Source organism: Narcine bancroftii, chromosome 6 (assembly GCF_036971445.1).
Source record: "Narcine bancroftii isolate sNarBan1 chromosome 6, sNarBan1.hap1, whole genome shotgun sequence".
Lineage (NCBI taxonomy): Eukaryota > Metazoa > Chordata > Chondrichthyes > Torpediniformes > Narcinidae > Narcine > Narcine bancroftii.
In genome coordinates this window covers 246,335,101-246,355,939 of record NC_091474.1, presented here as the reverse complement: position 1 = coordinate 246,355,939, position 20,839 = coordinate 246,335,101, and the positions used below count along the sequence as shown (strand labels likewise).

Here is a 20,839-nt window from a genome sequence, read left to right as displayed (position 1 = left end):
TGCAAGTAGGATTTCTCCATGATGTTATGTGAGACAAGGGTGACATGAGGTAGGGATGAGACGTTTAATGGGAACATTTGGGGGAACTTCAGAGAGAGGTGGGAGTGTGGAACGAGCTGCCAGCTAAAGTGGTGAATACCATTTTTGACATTTAAGAAACATTTGGACAGGTACGTATGGGAGGAGTGTGGAGGGATATAGTCCGGGTCCAGCTCAATGGAACCAGGCAAAATAAGTTAAGCACTGACTAGATGGACCAAAGAGCCTGTTTCTGTGCTGTGGTCTGTGGTTCTATGATAGGTAAATAATCCCAATTGCAGTTAGAGCAAGAAAACAAAAATTCAGCACCTTCAAATTTCCCTGCAGCACTTACACCATTCTGATCAGGACATCTATGGTCAGTCCTCCAGGCTGAGTCTAAAATCTGGGAGTTCCTGCCAAACTGCGCCATGGGCGAATCAACTCCAGTACCACAGCAATTCCAGGCAGCAGATCACCACCACCTTTAAATGTTTTAAATTTAGACATACAGCATAGTAGCAGGCCATTTTGGCCCACGAGCCCATGCTGCCCAATTTACACCCAATTGACATACACCCCTGGACATTTCAAACAGTGGGAGGAAACTGGAGCCCCCAGGGAAAACCCACACAGACAAGGGGAGATTGTACAAACCCCTTACAGACAGCACAGATTGGGACCCAGGTCCCAATCAGTGACACTGTAAAGGGGTTACACCAACCATGTTGCCCAGAGGCAGTTTGCCACAAGACAAATGCAGGAGGCTTGATAGACAGGTTCTACAAATGAAACTCTGGCACCTCAAAGGGCACGAAGCTCCAAAACAAGCCAGGCTTGCATCTGCTGTAAAGTCAGGTAATGAAGCATAATTATTGGCAATTTATTTGACATAAAGTACAGAGAATGCTGGAGATACTCAGCAAGTGAGACACCTGCAGTGGGGCAAATAGAATTTACTGGAGCACCCAAAACACGGAGAGAATGTACAAACTCCTTTCAGACAGCACAGGATTTGAACCCTGGACGTCGGTGTTGTAACATTGGTTAACCGCTGCGCTAACCATGACGCCCTCCATCAGAAAGGGAAAATATTAACTCTTTCTCCACAGGTGCTGACTTTCTGGCATCTTTCATTTCACATTGTCAGTATTATATTTCTGCTTTTTGACTTACGCATCGATGGTTGTATGACAAAAGCCCAGCAGGTGGCAGTGCATGCCACCTCTCGAGTTTGAACCTGGCGGACTTGCACATAAGTGCCCAAAAATAAACATTTGTGAGCGGAAAATTAACCCAGTTCTCCTCTTCAAGCAGAATTCATCTGGCTCCAGTAGGAAGATAACCCTTTGAGACTCAGAATAACCTTAGTTCCATAGAAAAATAAACTAATAAAACCCGAGAGTTCTATAGCATAGAAATAGGCCCTTCAGCCCAACTTGTCTGTGCTGACCACACTTGACCCATTTGGTTGTGTTCAACTCTTGTGCCTCTAAGCCAACCAGTCTCAACATTTCTTTGGCTATGGGCCCCCTTCCCTGTGAAGCAGTCAAGTTTTTGTTTCTTCCATTCTTCTACGAACTATATAAAAACAAAGTCAGCCAATCTTCTATCCGTGCTAGTACCTTTTCCATAATATCATGGACTTCTTTGCAGCCTTGTGTGTGGCACCATGTCAACGGCTTGAAAATCCAAGTAAACATCCACCTACTCTCCTTGGTCTGTCCTGCTCGTGATCCACACAGAACATTACAGCACAGCAGCTCACGATGTTGTGCCAACCTGTGTAAACCTACTCCACTGGTATCGAACCCTTCAGAACCACACACCCAAACCTATTTTTCTTACTTGCATGTGTTTTTTAAATGCCCCTATTGTACCAGCCTTCACAACCACCCCTGGCAAAGCATTCCAGACACCCAGCACTCTGTTTAAAAAAAAACATCTCCCCTAAATTTTCCTCTACTCACTCCTTAAACAATGTCCTCTGGTATTTGCTACTGTTGCCCCTGAAAAAGGTGGTCTGTCCACCCTATCTGATCCTCATAATCTCATAGAACGCTACAAAGTCTCATCTCATTCTTTGACAGTCCAAAGAAAAAAGTCCCAGTTCTATCAAGTAAAAACACAAAATGCTGGAGAAGCTCAGCATGTCAAACAGTGTCCTTTATGTAGCAAAGGCAAAGATACAGAAACGTTTTGGGCTTGAGCCCTTCATCAAAGTATGAGAAAAAGCCGGCAAGCGCCCAAACAAGAGCATGAGGAGGAAGAGGGTGGCAAGGCAGATGATATGTGGAAAAAAGAGGGAGGGGACAGTAGCAATGGGGGGGAATGGTAGGGTTGTGTGGGTGAAAGAACTGGAAAGACAGGAGAAGATAATCAAGTTTAATGGAAAGCAGTAAAGTCAATGTTCATGCCATATGGCTGGAGGGTGCCCAGACCAAAAATAAGGTGTTCCTTCAATCTTTGGTAGTCAAGTACATAAGGCCATGGACAGACATGGGCTGGAGTGTGACCCAGAATTGAAATAGTTGGCCACTGTGGTTGCGAACGGATTGGAGGTGCTGAGCAAAGCGATCTCCTAGTCTGCAACTGGTCTCTCTAATGTAGAGAAGGCTCAAAGAATGCACCGGATGCAGTAAATACATCTTCTAGATGTACAAGTGAAGTGTTGCTTCAGGTGAAAGACCTTTTTAGGGCCACGGACTGTGGCGAGGGAGGAGGTGTGGTTGCAAGTGTTGCATCTCCTGTGGGTACAGAAGACGCCGGAGATGCGATGGGAGTGCAATGGGTGAGGAAGGGTGATTGCATGAGGAAATCATGGAGGGAGCTGTCCCTACAGAAGGCCAAGAGGGGAGGAGAGGGAAAAATGTATCTGGGGTGGAATCCTATAGTAAGTGCCGGAAATTCCCACGGATGAGGTGTTGGATGCAGAGGCTGGTGGGGTAGTAGGTGAGGTAAGGATTCTATGTTTGTTGCATCTGGGGACAGTGGGGCGCCTAGGGTAGATGAACGGGAAATAGTGATGTGGGTGAAGGCTGAGTTGATGGTGGTGGAGTGAAAGCTATGTTTGTGGGAGACATTTCAGCTCTGGACTGGAAGACCTCATCTTGGTTACAGATGCGGCAGACAGAGAAATTGAGAGAAGGGGATAGTATCCTTGTAGGGGACAGGGTGTGAGGAAGAGTAGTCCATGTAGTTGTGGGAGTTGGATGGTTTGCAGTATGTCCATGGAAAGCTTAACTTCCAAGATGGAGACAGAGTTTTAGTAAGGGGAGAGTTATTAGAGATGGACCAGGTGAGTTTGAGGTCAGGGTGGAAGTTGGACACGAAGTGGATGAAGTTGAGAAGCTCATCATGGGTGCATTAGGCAGCCCCGATGTAATCATTGATATACCAGAGGAAGAGTTAGTGGCCCTTACCTGTGGAGGCTTTCAGCATGGATTGTTCCACAAAGCCCTCAGGCAGATTTAGAAGTGAGATGAGTTAAAGAAGTTATTTAGAGGGAGGACAAGTTCTGGCAGGTGGAGGAAGGTGGTAGTAGAGGGTGACTGGTCAGATCTTTGGTCCAGGAAGAAGCAGTATTTTCAGTTCTTCTGTGTGAGGATAGAACACAATATTCAGTGTGGTCTCACTGTTACCAGAGATTTATAGAGATACATTACCTCATGCCTCTTGAACTCAATCCCTATAACGAAGACCAGCATACCATGCACCTTCTCAAACACCCTATCGACATGTGTGGCTACCTTGAGGAACTTGTGGACCTGGACCCCAGGATATCTTGGTATCTCCACACTGTTAAGAATCTTGCCATTGACCATGTATACCGCCCTCAAAGAGCATCACCTCACACTTAAATGAACTTCATCTGCCAACTGTCCACCCAACTCAACATCCTGTCTCCAACCCATTATAACTTACAAAATCTTCTACACTATTGACACCTCCAACCATCGTGTCATTTGCAAACTTACTGACCCACTTCTTCAAAGAACTCCTAACAGATTTATCAAACAAGATCTCCCCTAAAAGAAACCATGCTGATTTCAGCCTATTTTATGCACTTTCAAGTACCCCAAAGTAGCAGAAAATGGACAATATATTAAATTTAGATATACAGCACAGTAACAGGCCATTTCAGCCCAAGAGCTCTTGCCAACCCCGTACGTTTTAAAGGTTGGATAGAAACCGGAGCCCCCAAGAAAAACCCATTCAGACTCAGGAAGAATGTACAAAACTCCCCAAGAAAAACCCATTCAGACTCAGAAAGAATGTACAAAACTCCCTAGACACCATGGGATTTGAACCCCAGTCCCTATTGCTGGAGCTGTAACCACATTGTGCCATCCACGATGTCTAAGTCCATAGATTCCTCAAGGTTGTCGCACATTATACATGATCAACCACTGAAATCAGGCTGAAAGCACCCCTTAATTTCTAGTCTTTTCCCTTCATAAGGAATGGAGTGACATGTCCAATCCTCTGGAACTATTCGTGGCGCCAGTGATTTTTGAACAATCACTACCAAATGCTCCACAATCTACTTGGTGACCTCTTTCAGAACCCTGGGGTGAGGTCTGTCCAGTTTCCATCGATGTATGTACACGTAGAAGCTCAAGCAAGCAGGGCTGCACAAGCAGGCAGGGCAGGCAGAAACACACATGGAGATTGTGATGCACACCTGTCGGCCACACCAATACATGCACCCCCATCAGGACAGAATTTCCATTCAATCCACGCTGGCATCCCCTGCCATCTGCACAATTTGTGCATTTGTTCAAGAGGTCTTGTCACACTCCATTAAAACAGAATGAAGTCTCGATGCATAGTGCTGTGTCGTGTTCAGCGCTCTGAAAGCAAAGGATTAACTGAACGCAAGCACAATGAAAACAAACAATAAAAATGTCTTTCTTTTATTTTAAAAAAAAAGCTTTCACCGTGTAAATCACACCAAAACCAGGCATGTCTGGGAACTGTCTGCTGGGTGACACATCCTTCTCATGGCAATAGTTTTATACTGTGAAAAAAATTCTTTAAAAAAACACACAGCCCTTCCTGCCCTCCCCTGCCCCGCGTGATACAACTCGTACACATAAAAACCGCAATACAATTTACAAGTGTTTTTCTCATCTTCTCTGTAATACATAAATACTGAATAAACACCTATAAAAATAAACTCTCTCTTTCAAGGCATTTTATAAAAAGTAGTGGCCGCTTCCTATGAAAACGCCTCCCTTCATAGCACCAAGTACAAAAAAAGCAGCAGCTTGCATTTGGGCCAATCGCGGAAGGAGCCACGACGAGCAGGGAAGGTCAGGGGTGAAGGACAAGTCAGTCAGTGGCCGCGGTTCCAAGGCCGGATGCTTGGGCAGCGGAGTGAACGGAAGCAGAGCTGCCCCTCCCTGGCACACAGGAGGGCGTGCTGTGAAAGTGAATGGGGTGGCGAGGGTGCGGGTCATATTACAGAGGGACTGTTCAGCAGCCCTGCGAGAAAGGGTGGGCCCGGTTCTCCCCCTCCAAAGGGAGGGAACCCAGACCACACAACAGCAGCAAGCCTCACCTCCCAGCGTCCTGAACAGCTTGAGCAAATCGTGAAACGAGCAACATGGCTTTCCCAAGTCCTCTGAAATCATCCCAATCACATCCAGTGTCTCACAGTGCCCAGCCTGGTCCCACATCTCCACTTGACTCCAAACCTCGGTCACAGAATGAGACTCAGGAACTGAGCTATCACCCTACATTCACGAGGTGAGACGGCAAAAACAAGCAGACGACTGGATGGGGAGTTGCAAACCTCGCTTGTTGGGTCCCTGACAAGTGCAACCAATCCTAATGCTACTCCTGTGAGTAACTGGTTCAGGGAGGATGAAACACAGCCCTTCAACGATCTTCTGGAGGAACTCGGCGGGTCGAGCAACGTCATGGGAGAAAAAGAACAGTCAATGTTTCCATTCGATTCCCTTCATCGAGACTCAGCAATGCCCTTAACCAACAGAGTGGCCGTTGTTTCCCTCTTCTGAGGGGGAATTGCAGCCAATCTCACTGCACCTTTTACCTGACTGTGTGAGCGAGATGGGAGAGTCAGGGATGGGGGGATCCTGATCTTCCACCCATCAATGAGATGGACCCAATCCTGATTCTGGTTCAATCCAACAATGTGGAGAACAGAGCCAATCATGGTCCTGCAGCCATCCAACACTGGAATGTAGCCAGTCATGATGGTGCTTTATGTAACTGCAGAGAACGAGACCAATACTGAAATACAAAAGCTGCAGATGTTGGATCGAGAGCAACAAAAGAACTAGTGGAGGAATTCGACAGGACAATGGCATTCATGAATCAATGTTTGTAGGCTCTGATATAAAATAGGTAAAATTACAGAGGAAAAGAGGGAAAGAAGTGAAGGGAGGGACCCAGAAACAAGTGGTAACAAGTCTTGATGAGAATATGGTGGTGGGAAGCAGTGAGAAGGAGTGTCACAGAACTCCCCTTGGAGAGAGGAGGAAAACTTCTTCAAAGTCAGCAGATCTTAATCGTTTGTGGTGGAACATGGAGGAACATAAAAGCTGCAGATGCTGGAATCTGCCTCTCCACCTCTCATCTTCTGTCCTGATTCACCTCTTCTAGCTTCTTTCCCCCTTTACATTCTAATTTCACCAATTCAATCTCAGTCTCGATAAAAGGTTCCGATCCGTAATGTGGAGCGACCATTTCTCCCTTTGGATGCCGTCTCACTCATTGAATGTCTCCAGCAGTACTCTGCCGGAGTGAATCCCATCCTGCTCCTGTGCAACAATGGAGAGAATGTGGTCAATCCCAATCCTGCTTCTATCCATAGTGGGTGTATTGGAGCCAATCCAAACTCTTTTTAATTAGACCTACAGCATTGTAACAGGCTATTTCAGCTCATGAATCTGTACCACCCAATTTACACCCAATTAACCTACACCCCTGGTAGGTTTTTTTTGAAGGGTGGGAGGAAACTGGAGCCCCCCCACTCAGACTCGGAGAGAACATACAAACTTCTTACAGATAGCACACAATTTATACTCTGGTCTGTTCCTGATCGCTGGTGCTGTAAAGGCATTGTGCTAACCGCTAACCAAATGTACCACCTCTGCTGCTGTTGTGTGCACGGCTGCTGCTTCGAGCCAGGATGGGTCACTAGACCTCATTGGTGACAGGGATTGGCTTGTATTTTTACTCCCATGGCCCAGAGTTGAGGCTGTTCTCTCACCTGAGCCCCCAGCCAGCCACTCCAATAGGTCAACTAATACAAAATGCCATCAAAATTCACAAAGTCTTTGCTGTAAGCACATTCTGAATACTTCTGTGTGTGGGGGTATGTGTGAGCACGCGTGTGCACGTGGATATTATATGCGTTTCTACAATTCATATATAAAAATATACACACACACACAGAAACATTCCTACATTGTACACCACACATATCCCTCCAACAACTTTATTCTAAGTACAAATATAATAACAAAATAATTGTTGGAGAAATAGCTGTGGGAACTTTAGTGCTGCGACATTCTGCGACGTCAAAATTAAACCACGGCCCAGGGGGGCAGACACCAAGGATCCAGGCCTTGGACAGTATCCCTTCCCCTGGCTGCCCCCCTCCCTGAAACTGGCCATAATCGGAACTCACAGCTAGAAGCTGAGTTGCCACAAAAGCCAACACATTCACCACAGGAGTTTGGAAGAATCAGCTTGTCCCTCCAAGGAGAAGTGAGAAGAGTGAGGTTATATTTACACGGCCTTCACAACAGGGTGTGAATCTTTGGCTGAAGCCTGATGTGGGTTCACAGCGTGCAAATCGCTTTCAATTAGGAAAAAAAAGATAAACCTCAGGCAGTCAATACTTTCACATTGATTTAGAAAAAAGCTCCATCCATTCTCTCTGAATAAAGCAGGGCTGATGGGGAGGAAAGGCAAAAATAAATAAATAGAGCAGGCAGTTTCTAGTTTAAATAGTTGGTGCTCCTGTGGGGTGGGGTGGCCGGGTGGCCAGTCGTTCAGTCGTTCTGGGCCAGCTTGGTGCCATGTGTGGTGTCCAGGGTGCTGACCGGAAGCTCCGTCAGACTCCCAGTGCTGGACTGTTGGCCGATCACGGTCATCTGTGAAAATAGGGGTGAAGGTCAGAAGTCACGACCTGTCCCGGATCCTGGGATCTGCTTCCCCCAGACTGGTTCCCAAGATCTGCCCTCCCAGGCCTGGGCCCAGGGATCCTCCCTTTCTCCCCCCCCCCCCCCCCCACCAGAGCTGAGCTCCAGGATCCCCTCCACCCCAAGAGCTGGGCCCAGGGACCACCCACCCCCCCCTCCAGAGCTGGCCTCAAAATCCTCTCCTTCCCCCAGAATCCCCGTCCCCAGACTGGACCCTAGAATCCTCCCTCCTCCGCAATAGCTGAGCCCCTGGAACTCCTCCCCTCTCTTCCAGAGCTGGGCCCCAGAATCTCCCCTCCCTCCCCATAACTTGGCCCTGGAATTCCCCCTACCCCCATAGCTGGGACCCAGCATTATCCTGCACCATTCCCCCCATCATGTCCTGACCTGAAGATCTTCCCAAACCCTCTTTCATCAGTTCCTGGCACCAGGAACCCAACTCTACTCCTCATTCCAACCCTGAGATCAGACTCCGGCCTTTGGGAACAGGGCCCAGATGACTAATTCTCCGTCTTACACTCCCCATTGACGGATGTATCCGGCCATCCCGAGAGGCAGCAAGGGCTAGATCTCTGGGAGCCCAAGGCAGCAAATCAGGTGCGACACGTCCTGGAAGGAGGGTTTGGACGTACCATTGAGAGAGCCCTGCCCCTTACAGGTGCATGAGTGGCGTGTGGTACCTGATGAAGTTGGACAGCCGACAGTGGGATTTGGACTGTGCCTGTAGGAGCAGTCAGCAAAACCTGAGGAACACCACCTGCAAGAGACAAGCAGCAGCTCAGCACACCAGAGCCACCCGCTGGGTACGTGCGGCCTCAAGGCCCCCAGCACCAGACCACTGCCCAGGTGGTTTCTGCTTCCTCTGATGTGGCAGCTTTGACTTCCCACTCCAAACTGGGTTTATTCCCCGTCATTGCCACGCATGACCCTCATCAACATACACAGAGTTCTTGCTGCTCTTCAGTTCTTCCTGTCATTGACCAATTTTCCTTCCTGACGCCCAAGTGCCCTTCCACTCCCTGTTCCTCTCTCGCCTGCCTCTCACTATTCAACTGTGACATTCTGCGACGTCAAAATTAAACCATGGTAGAAACAGCTTCTTCCCCTCCATCAGATTTCTGAATGGACAATGAGCCTGACACCACCTCACTGTTTTTCTCTTGTACAGTACAACTCTTGATTATCTGAAATTTGATTCTCTGAAATCCTCATTTATCCAATTTTTTTAAAAATTCAGATAAATGAGAATATCTGAAACAAATCAGAAATCCTCATTCATCCAATTTTTTTCAGAGCCATTCTGTCCCGGTTGAAAGCAAATCAGCTCAAGACTATGCAGGCTTGTGGAGAAATCCCACTCCCACACTCATTTCCCCAGTAACCCATCTTCCCCACTTACCAATCAACTCCCCCAAGATTCAGCAGACTAGAGGGCCAAAGGGCCTATTTCTGTGCTGGAGTCTTCTCTGGCTACAACAGGAGTAGAAGGTGGAACTATCGCTGAGGGAATGCAGCCCCACATATACCTGTCCCCAAAAAGTTCCCCTCACCACCCCCCCCCCCCACCCATGGACACCCCCGGAGCCCCTCAGGCCCCTTACCCTGCTCCTGCATCTGGCCATGCGACACCTGCATCGCCGAGGATGGCTGCGAAAAGGCATTCAGAACGGCGAGTCCGTCCGAGAGGCCAGGGCTGGAAGTGGTGTACATAACCGTGCCATGGGGGCTGGGGTACATCACGTGGCTGGCCATCGAGGAGGGTGTCGAGGTCACCATCGCCGCCGGCAACGTCACTACAGGAAGCCAATTATCACAGGGTCACTTGAACAGGAGAGAGGGAATGGCGGGAAGGAGGTGGGAAGGGTGAAGAGGCGGGGGAAGGGAGAGGTGGGAGGAGGGGGGGCAACAGGCAGGGTAGGGGAAAGGCGGTGAGGAGGAGAGGCAGGGAAAAGGTGGGGGGAGGCGGGAGGAGGAGAAGCGGGGGGTGGAAGGAGGAGGGTGAGGGAGAGTCGGGGAAGGGGGAGGCAGGGAGCGGTGGGGGAGGTGAAGGGCGGGCGGAGCGGGAAGGGGAGGGTCCTTACTTGTTCCGCTGGTGGATGCTTGGGAGATGTCGGAATTGCTGTCACTGATGGTGGCCGTGTGCTGCGTGGGTGCGTGCACGCTCACCTGCGCCGGAGACTGATGCAGCTGGATTGTCTGCACGGGAACCTGCTGGCCCATGGTGCCTCCTGGTTGGAGAGAAGCGTTGTGGGTCAAGCACCTTGGCTGTGTATGGTCACCTCCCATCACAACTCTGACACCCTTCACCCGCCAACATGGCAGAACTGATGGCTCACATCCTGTATGGGCCTGCACCCTCAATTGGCCGCAAATCCTGTGTGCGCGCGCACACACAGTCTGTAGGGCCACTGCACACATGTATTGCGTTGGTTCTGCGTGTACACATAATGCAATGTGTACATTCTGTGGGTGATGTGCACACAGCGCACCATGGCTGTCTTCTTATCGACCATCGTCACAGGAGTGGTATGAGACCATCAAGCTTACCCCACCGTTCTATCATGGGTTACAGACACTCTGCACTGTGCATTGCACTAGAAGCTTGTGCAACCATCCGCTGCAGTGGGGTATATACTCTGCTTGCATGCACACACTGCAGTGAGGCACATCAGGCATATACTGCATGTGCAAGCCCATGCCACATTGTGTGCGGTCTCACTTTTCAGTAGATGCGTGTATTTGGCATACTCACATCCCAGAATATATGCCGATCTTGCAGCCAACACCCCGAGGTCCTGTCACACTCTTTTCTCCCATCGGGGAGAAGGCTGAAGCATGTGGAATCACTTATCAACAGGCTTGAAGACAGTTCCCCACAATGAGCCCCACAACAATGCTCCCCATGTTCGGTACTAACTGATCTTTCTTCCCATTGGTATCACACACTCTGCAAATGGTGCTCCTAACGCAGCTGTACGAGTGTTAGAGATAACCATTCTGTCTGCGCGCAGAAGAACCCTTGTGACAAATCACCTGCAACATCCTGGTGACCAAGGTGGGGTGGGGTTGTTTTGGTGACCCAAGCACAAGACTGACCAGAAACATTCACCAGTCTGTTCTCCACAGGTGCTGACGGACCCCCACATCTGCAGTAAGCTCCTGGTTACAGCTGGGGAGTGAAACGTGCAAGTCTGCAGACGGTGTGATTCAAAACAGAGATGCTGGAGAAACTGTCGGCCTCATGTGTCCATAGCAGGTAAAGATACATTTAGCAACATTTCAGGCCTGAGCCCTTCTTCAAGGTATAAGCAAAGGACAGGAAGGGGTCTGAATAAAGACTGAAGACTGGGAGGGGGAGGAATCCAGACCAACAGACAAAAGGTGTTAATAGGATATGATAAGAGGAAAGGTGAGAGTTGATTTTGGCTCCGTGAAAGGAATCAGAGGGAAAGGGAAGAGAGAGGCACGGAAGGAATACCAGTTGGAGGATGCACAGACAGAAGATGAGGTGTTGTTCCTCCATTTTGCAGGTGATCCCAGCCTGGCAGCACCTTTTGTCCTGTTGGTCTGGACTCCTCACCCTCCCATTCCTCCCCTTCAATTGAGACGCCTGTCTTTTCTCAGTCATCCCTTGAGGATGGGCTCAGACTCAAAACGTCGGTTCTAGATCTCTCCTGTCTATGGATGCTGTGAGACCAGCTGAATTCCTCCAGCAGCTCTGTGTTGTCATTACACCTGGATACCAGGGCCGTGTTTATCTGTGGTTGGGCGTGCACATACACAGGTTGGGTCCCGTAGCTGAGTCTGCATTTACACAGACCCAGCACCAGGACAGCGTTTACACAGACGAGAGCTGAGCACCCTGACAGCGTTTACCCAGATGAGTCACACAGTCAAGGGCTCAGCACCAGGGCAACATTTACACAAACTAGGACCTAGCACCGTGACCGTGTTTACACAGACGGAGCGAGCCCCGGGACAGTGTTTACACAGATGGACCGAGCCCCGGGCCAGCATTTACACAGATGGAGCGAGCCCTGGGACAGCGATTACACAGACTAGGACCCAGCACCGGGACAGTGTTTACACAGAGAGAGTGAGCCCCAGAACAGCATTTACACAGACAGAGTGAGCCCTGGGACAGCGTTTACACAGTCGGAGCAAGCTCTGGGCAGCGTTTACACAGACTAGGACCCAGCACCGTGACAGTGTTTACACAGATGGAGTGAGCCCCAGAAAAGCAATTACACACAGACAGAGTGAGCCCCGGAACACCATTTACACAGACAGAGCTAAACCTGCGACATCATTTACACCAACGGAGTGAACCTCAAAATAGCATTTACACAGAAGGAACAAGCCTCAGAGAGTGTTGACACAGATGGAGCGAGCCCTGGGACAGCGTTTACAGTCTAGGACCCATCACCATGACAGTGTCTACACAGATGGAGTGAGCCCCGGGACAGTATTTACCCAGATGGAGCAAGTCATGGGACAGGGTTTACACAGATGGTGCAAGCCACGGGACACCGTTTACACGAACAGAGCTAACCCTGCGACAGCGTTTACACAGGAGCGAGCCCCGGGATAGCATTTACACAGATGGAGCAAACCCCACGACAGCATTTACACAGATGGAGTGAGCCCTTGGACAGGGTTTACACATATGGTGCAAGCCATGGGACACCGTTTACACGAACAGAGCTAACCCTGCGACAGCGTTCACACAGGAGCGAGCCCCGGGACATTTACACAGATGGAGCGAGGCCTGGGACAGCGTTTACACAGACATAGTGAGCCCTGGGACAGCGTTTATGTGCTCCCAGTTCACTTTCATTTGAGCGGGACTGTCACGTTAAGAGAACAAATCAAGCTGCAAACCTGCAAGTGTTTTTTGGAAATTGTCTGTGGGCTGAGAGGCTGGGACAGCGGGTACTCAAATTCACTACTTCTGAAGAGAGAGGAAGTGTCCCTGGAAACACAGGTACAGAAACTACGTGAACAACATGTTAAAGAAACACTACTTGGTTTGATCGGGGCCATTTTAAGGAAGTAACAGTTGGAGAAGCATCTCTATGAAGGGATACTGTGCTGAAGTGGCCTTGTGTGGTAATATTCTGTGGTAATATTCCTTTACCCCACCATGGACAAAGGAATAGTCATTTTTGAAGGGGGATTAGCGTGACCAAAAGGGAAGGTCACTATTTCAGCTGACTCACAAAAGGGTTCTGGAAGCTTTGTGAAAGTCACTCAGTTCAAGTCCTCTACGCAAAGGAAAGGGGAAATTTGACTACCACTCATCAGAAAGGACATTTCTTTGGAATTAACTCAACAAGGATTTAGTGAATTTACAACAGTCTGTCACCCCCAGTCTCCCACCTCATTTGCAAACACTTCTTTAGATAAATTTAAGAGTCTTTGTGTCAACACGGGATTTCTAAGTCTGGGCTTTGAAGAATCGTTCCACAATTGGGCCTGAACTGTAATGTTTTTGGGGATTTACACACACACACACATTTATTTGTGCATAGTTAGGGGATAAGTTCAAATAAGTTAGATAAGTGGGGGGGGGGGGTGGGTGTAGGATCAACATGTAGGCTCCTGACTCCGTTGAGAAATTAGTTTTTTTTAAAAGAGTTAAATAAGTACTCTTTTAATTTCAATATTTCTATAAAATATATTTATTAAACGCTTGTACTTTATTTCTACAATGCCTCCAAAAAAAGAAAAAACAACTACCTCTGGAATCTGACAGAAAGAGAAGAAGAAGGATGTGCGGCTCACCTCGACAGTGAAGCACGGAATTGGCCAATAAAAAGAAAGAGTATTAACGTAGATTAAGAAATTGGGAGTTGATGTGGTTTTTCTTTAAGAAATACATTTAAGTGAAAAAAGAACATTTGAAATTAAAAAGGGATTGGTGGGATATGTAGTGTAATCTTCGTTTAACTCTAAGGCAAGATGTGTAGCAATTTTGATTAAAAAAATCTCCCAATCAAATTTCAAAATGTTGCTACAGACCCAGGAGGGAGATACGTAATGGTACATTGTCAAATATTTCAGAAATATGGACTTTTTTTGAATTTGTATGCTCCGAATATTGATGATGAGAACTTTATCCAAGATTACATTTCTTAACTTAGCAGAGGCACATGAAAATATTTTAATGGGAGGGCATTTTAATTTTTGTTTTGATCCATTGTTGGATAGGTCTACCCAAGCAACAAGAACAAAAGCAGCTAAAGCAACATTGGTTTTGATGAGAGATTTGAATTTAATAAATTTATGGAGAAGAATTCATCCTCGAAAGAATTCATTTGAGTAGATTTGACTCCTACTCTAGAATTGATTTTTAAAAATTTTTATCTGATCATTCATCTTTATTAATAACTATGGAAATGCCTGATAAGAAGTCGATTTATAGATGGAGTTTGAATTCTTTGTTGTTGAAAAGGTTTTTGTGAGTTTATTCGATCACAAATTCGGATATTTTGTGATATAAATTTGAACTCAGTAAGTGGTATATGCAACACCTTAAATCAGTGATTCTCAACCTTTTTCTTTCCACTCACATTCCACTTTAAGTAATCCCTATCCCATCAGTGGGAAGGGAAGGTTGAGAACCACTACTTTAGACCCAATTGTTACTGAAATATTTTGCTTGAGAAAAATTGTCATTGGCGCATTTTCTTTGGAGTTCTGAAACTGTGCACATAATGAGTCACGGTTTCTAACTTTTTCTTTCCACTCACATACCACCTAAAGCAATCCCTTACTAATCACAGAGCACCGATGGCACAGGGAATACTTAAAGTGATATGTGTGGAAAGAAAATGGTTGAAAATCACTGCCTTAAAGGCATATTTAAGAGGTTACTTCTAAAATTAAGAAGGAATATATGAGAGAGGTAGACCAATTAGAAAGAGAAATTAAAGTTTTGGAAAAGGACTTTCAAAATCGTACCTCCGATGGGTTTTGTTAAAAAAAGAAAATCATCAGAAAATGTAGCTAGATTACTTAGTATCATTCATTTAGCGCAAAAAGAGGTGAGTTGAGTGTTGCAGTGGCCTTAGATGCAGAAAAAGTGTTTGATAGATTAGAATGGGATTTTTTTGTTTAAGGTGTTAGAGAAATTTGGATTTGGATTGAAATTTTGTAAATTGGATTAGAGCGTTATATAATAATCCTAAAGATAAAGTCATAACTAATAGACAAGCATCTACGCCATTGAAATGGATGAGATCTAGTAGGCAAGGATGCCTCTTATCCCTGGCTTTATTTATTTTAGCTATAGAAACACTTGCCCAAATAATCTGGTCTGATTTACAAATGAAGAGATTCAGGGTAGATCAAGAAGAACATAAAATTAGTTTATTTGCAGATGAGGTTCTAATATATTAGACTGACCCAGACACAGCTTTACAAAGACTATATGTTCAATTGGAAGAACATGGAAACGTTTTGGGTTAAAAAAATAAATTGGGAAAAAAGTGAAATTATGCCATTAACAGAAGGTGACCATACTCAATTATCATTATTTAAAAAGAATGAGGAAGACTTGAAAAAATGGATAAATTTACATATAACTTTAGATGAAAGGGTTAACTGTACAAAGATGAATATATTTCCAAAATACAATATATTTTCCAAACATTATCTATTTTAATACCTTAAAAAAATTCAAGAATTAAATAAACATGTAAGGAAATTTCTTTGGAAAGGTAAAATGTCAAAACTTTGTGTAGAAAAGTTAACATGGAAATCTGAACTGAGAGCTCTACAGCTTCCCAATTTTAGAAATGATTACCAAGTGACACAAATGAGATTTCTTGCTTCTTTTTTTTTGAAAGTTTTTAAAAGAGCATGGGCTAATATAGAACTGAATAAAATAGGAGAGAGGAAAGCAGAGAAATTATTTATAATTGGGAACCAAAATTGACGGTTGCTGATAAGGAGACACTATTTTTGAAACATTTGCTTAATATCTAGAATAAAATAAATGGCAATATTGGTGTAAGAAGGCCTATATCACCTAAAATAATATTGATCCAAATTCCTCTTTTAGCTTTTTCAAGGGATAATCATTCTTTGAATATCTGGTTTCATAAGGATGTTATGAAAGAGGTCAATTAATGTAATTTGAGCAGCTGCAGAACAAATATTCTATACTCCATAACACTTTTTTGTTATTTTCGATTTAAGGGATAAACGTGGACCAACTATGTTTTTATCTAGTTGTACCGAAATAGAACTTATTAGGAGAGGAATTGTTAAAAATTTTACTTCTATGATATATTAATTTTTACATGCAGGAACTCCCAAACAAAGTCTTCATAGATCTAGACAGAGATTGGAAATGGATTTAAATATAACAATTGATCAACAAATATGGGAAAATTTATGTAGGGATTGTATGACTAATACTATTAATGTAAGACATAGATAGTCCAGTATAACTTTTTACATCAGCTATATCTTACTCCACAGAAGTTGAATACACTGAAATCAGATTTATCAGATCAATGTTTTAGGTGCAGTGAAGATGTAGGATCTTTCACACATTCAACTTGGTCTTGTCCCAATGTAAGCACCTTTGGGCAGATTTACAAAATGTTTTGAAACAAGAATTGTCTTTCCACAAAGTCCTGATTTATTTTTATTAGGAAATATATATGGTATAAGACCTAAATTAAAATTATCAATTAGCTTTAGCAGTAGCAAGAAAATGCATTGCAGTTACTTGGAATACTGATAGATCTTTGGGTACGTCAAGGTGGTATGCAGAAATTCAAACTTGTATCCCTTTTGAATAAAAAATTACATACAATTTGTGGACAAGAACCCTACATTTTTACAAATGTGATGCCCATACACCCAAATAATGGGATTAAATTTGTAATATCTTTCCTATGCCTCCCTCCAGACCTGCGAGATTCTCCTGTGGTGTGGTTACAAAAAATCTGGAGATATGTGCTGGATGACACCTCTATATGCAATTCAAAAACTTTTTCTTTCTTCTTTTTAAGTTTCTGGATAACTGGGACCTTTTTTGGGGGAGATGTGACCTGTACAGTAAGGACGGGTTACACTTAAATCCCAGGGGGACCAGAATCCTGGTATTTGCTAGGGCTACTCAGGATCCTTTAAACTAGAATGGTTGGGGGGAGGGAACAAAATAGTACAGAGCAGTAAGGAGAAGGTTAGAATGCAAACAAAGAAAGTTTGTAGTAAGTATTTGAATATGGATGGGCAGGTGATAGAGAAGGGAAATGCTCTGGAAGAAGATGAAGGGCAATTGGCAGAAAAAGTAAATAATGTTGTTATTAAAGATGAGGGAAAACAGGGATTAAAAATTGGGAAATCTCTGAAATTCATATATTTTAATGCCAGGAGTATTGTAAAAAAGGTGGATGAGCTGAAGGTGTGGATTGATACTTGGAAGTACGATGTGGTAGCGATTAGTGAGACATGGTTGCAGGAGGGATATGACTGGCAGCTGAATATCCCTGTGTTTCGTTGTTTTAGGTGTGATATAGTCGGAGGGGCAAGAGGAGGTGGGGTTGCATTGCTTGTCAGGGAAAATATTACAGCGGTGCCTAGGAAGGATAGATTAGAGGGCACATCCACGGAGGCTATTTGGGTGGAACTGAGGAGTAGGAAAGGAGAGGTTACACTTGTAGGGGTGTATTATAGACCACCTGGAGGGGAACGAGACCTAGAGGAGCAAATCTGTAGGGAGATAGTAGATATTTGTGATAAGCACAGGGTTGTAATTATGGGAGATTTTAATTTTCCACATATAGATTGGGAAACACATTCTGTGAAAGGACTGGATGGGTTAGAGTTTGTGAAATGTGTGCAAGATAGTTTTTTACAACAATATGTAGAGGTGCCGACCAGAGAAGGAGCAGTGTTAGATCTACTGTTGGCAAATGGGATGGGTCAAGTGACGGAGGTTAGTCTTGGCGAGCACTTCGGGTCCAGTGATCATAATGCCATCAGCTTCAATGTCATTATGGAAAGAGAGAAGTCAGGGCCAAGGGTTGAGGTTTTTGATTGGGGAAAAGCTAGATTTGAGGAGATGCGAAAGGACTTGCAGGGTGTGGATTGGGACAATTTGTTTTATGGGCAAGATGTAGTAGAGAGATGGAATTCTTTTAAAGATCAGATTTTGAGAGTGCAAAAGCTTTATGTTCCTGTTAGGTTAAAAGGAGGGGCAAAAGGTTTGAGAGAGCCGTGGTTTTCAAGGAATATTGGAAACTTGGTTCGAAGAAAAAGGGAGGCATACATTAGATATAAGCATGGAGTTAAGGGGATGTTTGAAAGATACATTGAATGTAAGAGGAATCTTAAGAGAGGAATTAGGAAAGCTAAAAGAAGGTACGAGGAAACTATGGCAAGCAGGGTGAAAACTAATCCAAAAGAGTTCTACAAATATGTTAATGGTAAAAGGAAAGCTAGAGACAAAATTGCTCCCTTGGAGAATCAGAGCGGAAAACTGTGTGTGGAGTCTAGAGAAATGGGGGAGATATTGAACAGTTTCTTTTCTTCGGTATTTACTGAGGAGAAGGATATTGGGAGATGTGAGATAAAAAAAGCAAATTGGGTAAATATGGGGAATATAGAGATTACAAAAGATGTAGTTTTAGGGCTTTTGAAGAATATAAAGGTGGATAAGTCTCCAGGACCAGACGGGATCTTCCCCAGGACACTGAGAGAAGTGAAGGAGGAAATAGCAGAGGCTCTGGCAGTAATTTTCCAAATGTCATTAGATATGGGGATAGTGCCGGAGGATTGGCGCATTGCGCATGTGGTTCCGTTATTTAAAAAGGGTTCAAGGAGGAAGCCTGGCAACTATCGGCATGTAAGTTTGACGTCTGTGGTAGGTAAATTAATGGAGAAAATTCTTAGAGATAGTACTTATAAACATCTGGATAGACAGGGTCTGATCAGGAGCACTCAACATGGATTTGTGGGAGGAAGGTCATGTTTGACCAATTTGATTGAATTTTTTGAAGAGGTGACTAGGAATGTGGATGAGGGTAGCGCAGTGGATGTTGTCTATATGGACTTCAGTAAGGCCTTCGATAAGGTACCACATGGAAGGTTAGTTAAGAAGGTGCAGTCTTTAGTTATAAATTTTGAGATAGTCAAATGGATTGAACATTGGCTGAAAGGGAGAGGCCAGAGAGTGGTAGTGGATAATTGTCTGTCAGGTTGGAGGCCGGTGACCAGTGGTGTGCCTCAAGGATCTGTATTGGGCCCATTGTTATTCGTTGTATACATTAATGATCTATATGATGGGGTGGTAAATTGGATTAGTAAATATGCAGACGATACTAAGATAGGAGGAACAGTGAATAATGAAGAAGGTTTTCAAGGATTGCAGAGGGATTTGGGCTGCTGAGAAAAGTGGGCTGAAAAATGGCAGATGGAATTTAATGCTGATAAGTGTGAGATGCTTCATTTTGGTAAGAAGAATCAGAACAGGACATACGTGGTAAATGGGAGAGCATTGATGAATACAGAAGAGCAGAAAGATTTAGGAGTAACGGTACATTGTTCCCTGAAGGTAGAAACTCACGTGAATAGGGTGGTGAAGAAGGCTTTTAGTATGCTGGCCTTTATCAATCATTGCATGGAATATAGAAGTTGGGAGGTGATGTTGAGACTGTATAAGACGTTGGTGCGGCCTAATTTGGAGTTCTGTGTGCAGTTCTGGTCGCCTAATTATAGGAAGGATATAAACAGAGTGGAGAGAGTGCAGAGAAGGTTTACCAGAATGTTACCTGGGTTTAAGCATCTGGAGTATGGGGAGAGATTGGACAGATTGGGTCTTTATTCTTTGGAGCGTAGAAGGTTGAGAGGGGATTTGATAGAAGTATTTAAGATTATGAAAGGGATAGACAGAGTGGATGTGGATAGACTATATCCGTTAAGAGGAGGAAAGATTAAAACAAGAGGACATGAGTTAAGAATTATGGGGCAGAGGTTTAGAGGTAACATGAGGGGGAACTTCTTTACTCAGAGAGTGGTAGCTGTGTGGAATGATCTTCCGGGAGAAAGAGTGGCGGCGGAGTCAATTGTATTATTTAAGAAAAGGTTGGACAGGTATATGGATGAGAAGAAGTTGGAGGGTTATGGGCATTGTGCAGGGAGGTGGGACTATAGAGGGGTGTTTGGTTCGGTGCGGACTAGAAGGGCCTAATGGCCTGTTTCCGTGCTGTAAATTGTTATGTTATGTTTATATACATAGAATTCATGTGTGTGTGTGTATGTGTATACATAAGTATGTGTATATATAACCATTCTCGAGGTTCCATTGACCCTCAAAACCATGATGAGGACCTATTGTGTTGAGAATGAGAAGGACTGAGATGAGGGTGTCTATTTGCTCTTATTTACATTAAAAGAGTCTGTGCAAGAATCATTAGTCTTTAGCCCTTTTCAATTGGTGTTTGGACATAAAATGAGAGGACCTTTAGTGTTGTTAAAGGAACATGGGTTAATGAGGATGTGCAGTTGAATTTGTTAGATTATGTTTCAAAGTTTAAAGATTGCTTGCAGAAAGTCTGTGAATTGGCCCAAGAGAATTTGAAAGCAGCTCAAAGTAAAATGAAGGCCTGGCATGATTTAAAAAAAAG

The 20,839-nt window shown here is 44.8% G+C and overlaps 1 protein-coding gene across 8 annotated transcripts in view; it reads right to left on the bottom strand.

Moving 5' to 3' along the window:
• Window positions 1-4,913: 4,913 nt before the first annotated feature.
• The window catches only part of srfa (serum response factor a), a 76,758-nt gene continuing 60,832 nt past the window's right edge, over window positions 4,914-20,839 (bottom strand). For 4 of the 8 annotated variants that reach the window (XM_069887900.1, XM_069887897.1, XM_069887901.1 and 1 more), the window contains 4 exons: window positions 10,277-10,423; window positions 9,797-9,988; window positions 8,876-8,952; window positions 4,914-8,147 (listed from right to left, as the gene is read on the bottom strand). In XM_069887900.1, the coding sequence (XP_069744001.1) occupies window positions 8,046-8,147; window positions 8,876-8,952; window positions 9,797-9,988; window positions 10,277-10,423 (518 nt within the window). In that variant the 3' untranslated portion in view covers window positions 4,914-8,045. Of the gene's footprint in view, window positions 8,148-8,827; window positions 8,953-9,796; window positions 9,989-10,276; window positions 10,424-20,839 lie in introns of those variants that run through there. The other 4 variants (XM_069887896.1, XM_069887898.1, XM_069887899.1 and 1 more) reach the window with 2 other exon arrangements.